This window comes from Physeter macrocephalus, chromosome 6 (assembly GCF_002837175.3).
Source record: "Physeter macrocephalus isolate SW-GA chromosome 6, ASM283717v5, whole genome shotgun sequence".
Taxonomy (NCBI): domain Eukaryota; kingdom Metazoa; phylum Chordata; class Mammalia; order Artiodactyla; family Physeteridae; genus Physeter; species Physeter macrocephalus.
Genome location: NC_041219.1, coordinates 25,890,782 through 25,902,371, shown reverse-complemented (window position 1 = coordinate 25,902,371; position 11,590 = coordinate 25,890,782). Strand labels below are relative to the sequence as shown.

The 11,590-nt window shown below is 37.7% G+C and overlaps 1 protein-coding gene across 1 annotated transcript; it reads right to left on the bottom strand.

Annotated features, from left to right (window-relative positions):
* Positions 1-7,811: 7,811 nt before the first annotated feature.
* On the bottom strand, positions 7,812-9,236 carry LOC102976868 (zinc finger CCCH domain-containing protein 15-like). Its single transcript, XM_024127409.1, is given in 4 exon segments — positions 7,812-8,271; positions 8,273-8,426; positions 8,429-9,013; positions 9,164-9,236. Coding segments are annotated over 4 exon segments (1,272 nt in total).
* Between the last annotated feature and the right edge of the window lie 2,354 nt (positions 9,237-11,590).

Genomic DNA, 11,590 nt, shown 5'->3' with positions numbered 1-11,590 from the left:
GGCAACAGATGAGACTGGGGAGCTAATCAGGCCTCATTTTCCATGTATTCTGTGGGAAGTTAATAGGAGGTATAAAAAATAGTTGAATACATTTAGAAAATGTGGGTCATTCCCACAGGACTTCTCAGAGCCTTTACTATGTTAATATCCACCACAAATCTCCAACATTTAGAGCTTCTGACTTAAATTATTGTCTTGCTATTATTGTGCTTTTTTAGCTGTCTGTAGAAGGTTGAAGCTGTGACCACCTCCCTATTTCACTTTAACCTGGAGAAAAAAATGGTATAAGAAAATGAGATCAAATGGGATTTAGGTAGCAGTGTATATTTCTTGGTATATTTCCACTGCCCTGTACCTACAAAGTGTCTCATCTACTGTGTAATCCTAATTCCAAAAATTTCATTTTTTTTAGTGAGTTATAGATATGCATATTCACCTCCATGCAAAGTTCACAGTAGATAGGAATTATCTACCCCCCCATAATTTTTTCCTTACTCCTAAAGGAGTGTTTTCCTATATTAGGTGCACATTTTAAAGGCACTGATACATTCTACTACTCCAGAAGCTTATTTTATTTGGCAGCCATAGCTACCTCACTGCAAAATGAATGAATGAGTAAATAAATAAGAATACAGGCAACATGTTCCAAGAGCTGTACATCTTCTTGACAGGAAAACAATATACAGTAGGTCTGGAAATTGAGACTGCTGAGCTAAATTTTTGTTTACTTTCCAGATAATTCCAGTTTCTGCTGTCGTCAGGATGGTAAAAAGAGCTTTCTTGCATTCCCATTTCATAAAACCCTTTATGGATCATGACAAGCTATTTGCAATTACGTTCATTCAAATTCTAAATTCTGCCCAAATGCAGTTAGCAGAATGCAGACAGCTTAGTGATGGGAATGGTACACATACATTCTGTATATGATAATTATTTATTGATCTGAAAAGTGCATTTGATTTGGATCAGTACTAGAACAAAGGCACGGATGTGTTGAAAGCTCATGGAATCATACTGAGAATATGGACAAGACTATCTTCCTAGCATGGACAGAGCAGAAATGTTCCTGCTAGAAGAGTAAGACTTCCTTCTATTTCAATTTCTTTTAACCAATGAGTGTTTAAAAATTAGTTGTTTCCCGGGACTTCCCTGGTGGCACAGTGGTTAAGCATCCACCTGACAATGCAGGGGACACGGGTTCGAGCCCTGGTCCGGGAGAATCCCCCATGCCGCGGAGCAACTAAGCCCGTGCACCACAACTACTGAGCTTGTGCTCTAGAGCCTGTGACCCACAACTACTGAAGCCCGCGCACCTAGGGCCCATGCTCTGCAACAAGAGAAGCCACTGCAATGAGAAGCCCATGCACTGCAACGAAGAGTAGCCCCCACTCGCCGCAACTAGAGAAAGCCCACGTGCAGCAACGAAGACCCAACCCAGCCATAAATAAATAAATAATTAGTGGTTTCTGCTTCTATACCCAAATCCTGAGTTAGGAAGCTCCTTTAAAAATATTTATTACCATCCCAGCCACTGCACCACAGCCCTATTATTGGTGTTTAAAATGTATACACTTAAAAATAAGAATGGAAATTCATAGTCACTTAAAAATCAGTGGTTTTTATTTATTTATTTACTTTTTTAGTTTAAATTAGCAAAAGTTCCATGACAGTGAAAATCTCTTCAGTTCTTCCATTCATTTTGGAAATGGAGATCTGACTTTTGTTTCAAGCAAATTTGTCTTTGTACAGTCATTGAAATAGTCCTGCCCAAAACACATGGCTGAGTGGTGCCATCATGGTCCAGTCTGTTAAGCAGAACTCCACCGGGGGTCTCATAGTTCTCACAAGTCAGGTACAACAGCCTACTTTTATATCTACAGGAATAAAGCAAAATAACCTGTGTGTCCTTATCTACCATTAGATCAGTCCCAAACATAAAGATGCGCAAGACTTATTTGACTAGCTTGTTCTAGGTCCTCATGCCTAGATATTCTCTTCCAATAAGTCTGAATTCAGTCTAGGAATTTTTTCTCTTTAGCAGCACTCCAGGTGGTTCTAATGCAAGTGCTCCTTCAGTTTAGAGAGTTTTCATCTTTGTACTTCTGGTACCCAAACCAGTGCCTGGTACATATCAGACTCTTAAAAATTAATCTTTTAAACAAAACTAAATTAAAAGAAACTGAAATTTCATTGGACATAAGTATGGCTGTGTTTGTCAAAACAGGTTGGATTATGCAGCAGGAAGAAACACCCTTAAGCCTTGGTTGTTAACATAACATAACATAGGCCTATTGCTCATGTCATGGTCCTGGCCACTCTCCAAGGGCAGCTAGTGTCCATGAAACCACTCAGGGATCCAGGCTGACAAAGATCTTACCATGATGCAGCTTCACCTTGCAGCTGCATACTCCAGCTCTGGTGGCTTTTGAAATCACCATGGAAGGCTGCAACGAAGAGTAGCCCCCACTCGCCGCAACTAGAGAAAGCCCACGTGCAGCAACGAAGACCCAACCCAGCCATAAATAAATAAATAATTAGTGGTTTCTGCTTCTATACCCAAATCCTGAGTTAGGAAGCTCCTTTAAAAATATTTATTACCATCCCAGCCACTGCACCACAGCCCTATTATTGGTGTTTAAAATGTATACACTTAAAAATAAGAATGGAAATTCATAGTCACTTAAAAATCAGTGGTTTTTATTTATTTATTTACTTTTTTAGTTTAAATTAGCAAAAGTTCCATGACAGTGAAAATCTCTTCAGTTCTTCCATTCATTTTGGAAATGGAGATCTGACTTTTGTTTCAAGCAAATTTGTCTTTGTACAGTCATTGAAATAGTCCTGCCCAAAACACATGGCTGAGTGGTGCCATCATGGTCCAGTCTGTTAAGCAGAACTCCACCGGGGGTCTCATAGTTCTCACAAGTCAGGTACAACAGCCTACTTTTATATCTACAGGAATAAAGCAAAATAACCTGTGTGTCCTTATCTACCATTAGATCAGTCCCAAACATAAAGATGCGCAAGACTTATTTGACTAGCTTGTTCTAGGTCCTCATGCCTAGATATTCTCTTCCAATAAGTCTGAATTCAGTCTAGGAATTTTTTCTCTTTAGCAGCACTCCAGGTGGTTCTAATGCAAGTGCTCCTTCAGTTTAGAGAGTTTTCATCTTTGTACTTCTGGTACCCAAACCAGTGCCTGGTACATATCAGACTCTTAAAAATTAATCTTTTAAACAAAACTAAATTAAAAGAAACTGAAATTTCATTGGACATAAGTATGGCTGTGTTTGTCAAAACAGGTTGGATTATGCAGCAGGAAGAAACACCCTTAAGCCTTGGTTGTTAACATAACATAACATAGGCCTATTGCTCATGTCATGGTCCTGGCCACTCTCCAAGGGCAGCTAGTGTCCATGAAACCACTCAGGGATCCAGGCTGACAAAGATCTTACCATGATGCAGCTTCACCTTGCAGCTGCATACTCCAGCTCTGGTGGCTTTTGAAATCACCATGGAAGGGAAAAGGTATGTTGGAAGGGTTTTCTCTATCAATTAAGCATGTTAGCTTTGGATTAATGTACATTAGTTTATTCCCAGTCCTTTGGCCAGAACTAGTGTGTGGCCCCACCAAACTGCAAGGTGGCTGGAATGTGTGACACTCCTGTGTCCTCAGAAGGAAAGAACTGATAGTGATGAACATTAGGGCTCTTTATCTCTGAGGTTAACATATGAGTCATTTTTTCATATGCTTCTTTGTGATGTTTTAGGTAGTGCTCAAATACCATTTATGGACTCCTCTACACCAGCTGGACTCCTGTCAGGGTCCTCCAGTGCAGCTCAACCAATACATACGTACTCTTTTCATGGAAGAATTGATGAATGACAAGATCAGTCATTGTACAGTCATTGAAATAGGCACAATATCTTTTGTAGACATTCCCACAAAGACTTGGTAAAACATGGTATAAATCATACTCAAATGTTGAGCCCTGAGTTTTAGAGACTTAAAAAATGTACTTGGAGAATCGAACACATAGCCGAAAAGGTCTCCAAGAGCATGTGGTTGGTGGTTAGATACTGAACAAAACACTTTTGAATTTAACCCAAATAACTGTTAATTCTTCCAGGGTTGGTGTCAGTATTTTGTATGCCAAATAACACTGTGGATTGGGAAACTATTTGATATGTCTGCAATATATCCAAAGAAAAGGGATAAGAGAGGGTTTCATGTGTAATCACTATTACACGGGAGTGGAATAGAGACCCAGTGGACAGTTTTAAAAATTGTCTTAAATACAAAAATATCGTCAAATTGGCTGTTAGTATCAAAATTTTTTTTTAAATGAAACCTACAAATTTTTTTGTTACTATGAAGACTATGATAACCAGTTATACACTCAGCTTAAAAGTAATGCTTTCCACCAGAGTTTTAAGTAAATGGTTAAAAATATTTAAGTGCTACCAAAGTAATAGACATTTTAAAATAAATTCAAACAGAATAAAAGAAAAATTGAATGTCTCTTACTTCCTCCTTTTCAAATCCCTGGTGCTAAAATCTTGTTTCTTGATTTATATTGTTCCAAACTTTTGATATGTATATGAAAATACACATATGCAAGCAAACACTAGCACTTATATCTTTATCCACATATCATAAATACATATTGATCTCATCTAGACCTTAAGTAAAATTAAACTAGAGAAGGGTCAGTAGTTCCTTATTTTTATCCCTGGTACCAAACTGTCTAGCACATCATGGATGCTTAATTGATCATCTGATGAACAGAAGACCCTTAACAAGACATCTGAGACAGTTTTCAATATAAGCCTTATTATTTTTAACGGCAGTATAGTATTCCATAATATAAATGTGCTATAATATTTTAAACTATTTTCTACTGATGGATATGTAAGGTTTTTTCTATTCTTTGACTATTACAAACAATTCAGAAATTGTTCATTAGGATGATTATTTATGTCAGATAGATTCCTGAAGATGGAATGTTTAGCTCAAAGTCACAAATGTTTTAAATTTTGAGAGACACAAGTGATATGGTTCTTCACCTTTTTGGGAGAATCACAGAATCATTTGACAATCTGATGAAAACTAATATACCCTCTCCCAGTAAACTGTACAAATGCTCTATGTAATCACTGAAGCTTCTGGGTACAACACCTAGTTAAGAACCCCTGCTTTAGAGTGCTACATTAACTACTGAGGTTGATTTTGTCACAAATGATCTCGACTTTTAGCTGCAGCATGGTCTGCCAGCTTTCCTTTAGAAAGCAGATGTTCTCTGAAAGGAGAATTATGAGATCTTGAGATACCACATGCTAATTTGCCCCCATGCAAATTTTAAGCTCAGTTTACCCAATTTCAAAGGCAAATACTTCCGTGTCAGTGCACTCATTTGACCGTAAGAACTCCCACACTTTGTCACATTAAAATCCCCAGTTAAGCCATGATTTTCTTATTTTCTTCTCGAAGTTTCCCTAACTGTTCCAGCCACAGTGATATTACCAACTTTTTTCTTAAGAAAAAGGGGAGCACAGTCTGTTTCCACTCAGATTGCATCAGGTTGGATTAAGTAAGAACTTGAAGGTTGCCCAGCCCAAACATAAGAGTTGCACTGAGTCATAAAAGAGAACTCCAAGTGAAGACAGTTACTAATAGCTAGGAGAATGCTTGGTGAGCAGACATGCAGAACCTGATCTCCCAGTGACCAACTGGGGGACTCGGACCAGCCCCAACCGGGGCAACTGGGTCAAAGAAATTGTTGTTTTATAATTCTGAGTCAAAACGAGAAACTTGAGGTACTTGGGACACTAGCATTGAGTGTCTCTCTTCCACACGCATACCCCAATTCTTCTGTTCTCTAAGCTAGTTCATTTTTCTTAAAAGAATAAAGACAAAATTTCAATAGTCCTCCTCTCCAATTTCAGAGAAAACAAAGCCTGAACTAGAATAAGAGATGTACGTTTCAGCTGTCTTCAGGAGGAAGGATGCTTTTCTTTAAGGAACTGTGACTGATTTACATGAGAAAAAGTGCTCTTGGTTTACTCAGCTACAGATGATTGAGGCCTTTCCTCCTTCACTTCTGAAGGAGGAATATTTGGACATTGCAGAGAACTGACTCTGACATCTTTAGAGAGTGGAATCACTTGGCTGGGCTCATTTCCTGGCTCCTGTGTTTTTATAGCACAGAGTTTCAAAGACATGTAAAGCCAACACACACTTAAAATTCTCGGTCTCTATCAAAACAAAATCTGCCATTTAGCTTCACTTTTTCAGCGAGGCTCATTACAGTCCTAAATTTGAACCTCATTAGAGAATAAAATCTACACCTGTCTTTAGATCGTTCCTAAAAACTAACACTCTCCTATTTTTGGGTAAATGCTATTGTACACAAACTTGAAATTCATAATTAATATTATTGAGTAAAAATGTTACCAGATGGTTTTAAACTATGAAAGAAAAAGTGTGTAAATTTTCTCCTCATTGCCCTTTAAGAAATCAAATTGAAGTTTAATTCAGGTAGGAAACAGGTTAATGACAATAAAAAAGTTTAATCTAGACCCTTGTTATGCAAAGGGTGTTTATTGCATCAACAGTGTCAATATCACCTGGGTGTTGATTAGAAATGCAGAATCTAGAGCCCTACTGGAGATCTACTTACTCTTTTTTTTTTTTTTTTTTTTTTTTTTGCGGTACACGGGCCTCTCACTCTTGTGGCCTCTCCCGTCGCGGAGCACAGGCTCCGGACGCGCAGGCTCAGCGGCCATGGCTCACGGGCCCAGCCGCTCCGCGGCATGTGGGATCCTCCCAGACCGGGGCACGAACCCGTGTTCCCTGCATCGGCAGGCGGACTCTCAACCACTGCGCCACCAGGGAAGCCCTACATACTCTTGATATGCATTTTTTTTTAAGATTCCCAGGTAATTTGCATATACAATAAAGTTTTATTTTATTTTTTTGATTTTAATGTATCATGGTCTTTATTTACAACTTTATTGGCAAAAAAGAAAAGGAATAGTTTAAAACAGTTTAACACAGGGCATTGCAGCTGATCCTGGCAGATTAATGAAGTTTCATTTTAAATGTCCATCTAATTGTCCAAAGATATACAATACTGAATCTGCATATGCAGTTTCCTTTATGAAGTACAGGCTCATATCTTAGGCAGTCTTTTGAACATATAAATACAAAGGAAAGAAAATCACTCATTAAAAACTGCATTAGGGCTTCCCTGGTGGCGCAGTGGTTGAGAGTCCGCCTGCCAATGCAAGGCACACAGGTTCGTGCCCCGGTCTGGAAGATCCCACATGCCACGGAGCGGCTGGGCCTGTGAGCCATGGCCGCTGAGCCCGCGCGTCCGGAGCCTGTGCTCTGCAACGGGAGAGGCCACAACAGTTGAGAGGCCCGCGTACCGCAAAAAAACAAACAAAAAACTGCATTAAATGAAGGGTAATTTAAATTATGTTGTCCTTGTAATAACACATACCCAATGAAAATCAAAAGCTGGAAAAGCAGTTACACTTCCTACTTGAGTGGACCGTTAAAACAATCAATCATTTTCTGCAATGACCATATTTTTAATTTATCATGAACTACTCTGAACTTACTATGAGATGTAGCCAAAGTCAGAAGACAAGATGTAGGGAGAATATTCCTTTTTTGGAGGAGAGTAAGCCCTCCGGAATCAGCATGGGAAACAAACATCCTGTTGAATTCTAGGTGGAAAAAAATTAATGTAGTCAATTTCAACTCATGCTGGGCTGGCTTAATTTTATCATTGACTTGTTTGGTGTCATTCTTCTAAATCAAGTGTGTTTAATTCTTCTTCTAGTTCATCCAAATCTTCCCCAGTAAGAAGATTTTCATCAACAGAAACATAATCAATGGCTCCAGTTTCCTGTCCTTCCCTTTCGTTGTCCTTTTCCAAATCACTTCTTTCACCATTTTCAGCCCTACCTCCAGAAGCTTCACTTAATTTGTTTTCATCCTTTTCTGAAGTACATGTGCTAAATCTTTCAAGACTGGCTACAGTAATACCTGTCTCATCTACATCTCTTGGGATGTACAGGCTTAAATCTATGTCATTTATGCTCACTGAATCATCAACCTCATCACCACCTGTTCCCTGGGTATAACAGGTATCATCTGCTTCCTCCTCCTCATCATCAACCAGTTCAGGACGAAATTCAAACACCTCACAACCACTAATCACTAATGCTTTCCCTGCTTTGAAGTCTGCTTTCCTTCTTTCTATCTTGCTCAAGTTTATCAATCTTTTCTTGTCTTTTTCTCTTCTTCCATGCAAGAAAAGATTCTAATGTGACTTTGGTAACATTTGGACCTACGGCAGAATGTTCTCTTTCAATTCGATCTTCTAATGAAATTTCATCTTCTTTTTCTTCTTTTTATCTTTTTTAAAGACAAACCCAGGAGAAAGTGCATGACGATACATGCAAATATTACCCCCGTTAGGGCATACCCCAAACCAGCCATATTTGTTGTTTTCAATAGCTTCACGGAAATGCTTGCACACTATTTGAGTTTTTGTTTTTTTCTCTTCCACCTTACCGTGCTTCTTCTTTACTACTTCTTCCAGTTTTTTCTCATGCCAATTATCCGTAGTATCTTTATCAAGCTCTTCATCTCTTGCATCAATGTAAACACTTCGCCTTTCACATTTTGTCTCCAGAGTCAAGTCATGAGAGAACTTACACTTACCTCCTTTAGTACACTGTCCTTGCTTGAAGAATGCACATACCATGGATTTAGGATCTGAACCTTTACTTATTTTTTGAGCGGCAACTACAGGTTTGAACAACTCATTTAGCTCTTGCAATTCCTTCTTCTTGTCATCTTTCTTCAACTTCTTTTCAGCTTCACTTTGTGCTACCTGAAGTGGATTTTGTTGACCAGATTTAACTTGATGAGTGACAGCCTTGATAAACTTCTGTTGCTTTGCTCCTTTCTTATTCTTTAGACCAAAAGTTTTGTCCTAAATGAGAAAAATTGAGATTTCTTAGCAATTTATATTAATTATCTATTTTTTCAGTCATGTCTAAAAATCATTCTTTCATTAACGTATTGGTAAGAAAATTATTCTTTGCTTTGCTCCTTTCTTATTCTTTAGACCAGAAGTTTTGTCTTCGATAATCTTCTCCTTCTTTTTCTGCTCCACCTTTTTGCTGCCCCCGGCCTGAGCCTGTTTCTTGAGGGGCATGGTGGAGACAGGTGGCACCCGCCAGACTTAAACACAGCTGGACTCCCTCAGGGACTCTGGTCCTGCGGTAGGAGAAGGAGGAAGACGCCTACAATAAAGTTTAAGGAACACTGATATAAGCCACCTTTGTGAAGCTATCTAGAGACACAAAATGTTTCATCCCTTAAAATGCACCATCCTGTGACTAACGCCAGCTACCACGGGTATTTACTGTCCTCAAGATTACAGCACTCCATGTAAATTCTCTGAGCTGGACAAGTATGGAAGAACATGTCCTTGAAGAAATCTAATCAAAAACAGAAAGTCAAAAAGATACTAAAATTCTTCATGGTGCTGTTAAGATCCTTGGGCAAAAAACATTACTGCAGAATGACCAAATAAAGACAAGAGTATGATTCAACTAAAACTACCAGTTTTAGTTGCAAAAATGAAAATTAATGGCTCAAAATAATGAATAAAAACAGGCTCACTTTGTTTTACCTTATATAATTATATTGCTAATTTAATTTATTATTAATTAAAATTACTATGTAATAACTTAATAACTTCAGTCCCCAAATAGTAATGCTAAATTTTTTGTTGTTCTTTTTTTTTCATTATAAATAGAGGGTCTGAGAAGCAATACTAAAACTTTGCTCATATAGTCAAAAATATCATTCAATGCCAGGTACTGTTTAGGTATTTAAGTTACAATCAGTAAAGAAAAAAAAATTGTCCACTTTGGTGATGCTTCTTACATTCTTGTGCGGAAACATCAGCAATAAACACCAACAAGAAGTAAATTGCATAGTAGGTTGGAAGTGATAAATGCCATAAAGAGCAGTGTTGGGAGTGGGGAGAAAGTTGCCATTTTAAACAGGACTATAAGTTGTGGAGGTACCATTTGGGCAAAACTTGAAGGAAGTGAGAAAGGCAGGAGAAAGTAGAGGAAAGCCTAATTGTTTTGGTCAGTGAATGATACATGTAAATCTCTTCCATGTATTTACTATTTTTCTTTTTTCTTCCAGCTTCATTGAGATATAATTGACATATAGCACTGTATAAGTTTATAGTGTAGAGCATAATGATTTGATTTACATGCATCATGAAATGATTACCACAATAAGATTAGTGAACCTCCATCATCTCACAGAGGTACAAAATAGAAATAAAAAAAATATTTTTTTCCTTATGATGAGAACTCTTAGGATGTACTCTCTTAATAACTTTCATAAATAACATACAGCAGTATTAATTATATTAATCATGTTGTGCATTACATTCCTAGTACTTATTTATCTTATAATTGGAAGTTTGTGCCTTCTGACACATCTTCAACCAGTCCCTCTTCCCTTTACCCACTGCCTCTGGTAACCACAAATCTGATCTTTTTTTCTATGAGTTTATTTGTTTTTGAAGTATAATTTACCTACAACACTATGTTAGTTCCTGGAGCACACCATAATGATTCGATATTTCTCTATATTATAAAATAATCATCACCATAAGTCTAGTTTCCATCTGTCACCATACAAAGGTATTACATTACTACTGACTATATATCCCATGCTGTACATTTCATACCCGACTCATTTATTTTGTAACTGGAAGTTTGTACGTCTTAATTTCCCTCATTTATTTCACACATCTCCTGACTCTCCTCCCCTCTGACAACCACCTGTTTGTTCTCTGTATCTATGACTCCATTTGTGTTTTGTTTATTCATTTATTGTTTTTTAGATTACACATATGAGTGAAATCATACGGTATTTGTCTTTGTCTGACTTATTTCACTTAGCATAATACCCTCTAGGTCCACCTATGTTGTCACAAATGGCAAGATTTTGTTCTTTTTTATGGCTGAGTAATATTCTGTTATATATATACCACATGTTCTTTATCCATTATCTATTGATGGACACTTAGGTTGCTTCTATATCTTGTGCTATTGTAAATACTGCAGTGTGCATATATCTTTTCAAATTAGTGTTTTTGTTTTCTTTGGAATTGCTGAATTGTATGGTAGCTCTATTTTTAATATTTTTGAGGAAACTCCATACAGCTTTCCAAAGTGGCTGCAGCAATTTACATTTTGATTAACAGTGCATGAGGATTCCCTTTTCTCCACATCCTTTCCAACACTTGTTATGTGTTGTCTATTGGTTAATAGCCATTCTGACAGGTGTGAAGTGATATTTCACTGTGGTTTTAATTAGCTTTTCCCTGATGATTAATGATACTGAGCATCTTTTCATGTGTCTGTTGGCTATCTGTATGACTTCTTTGGAAAAAGGCCTATTCAAGTTCTCTGCCCATTTTTAATCATGATGTGTGTGTGTGTGTGTGTGTGTGTGTGTGTGTGTGTGTGTGTGTGT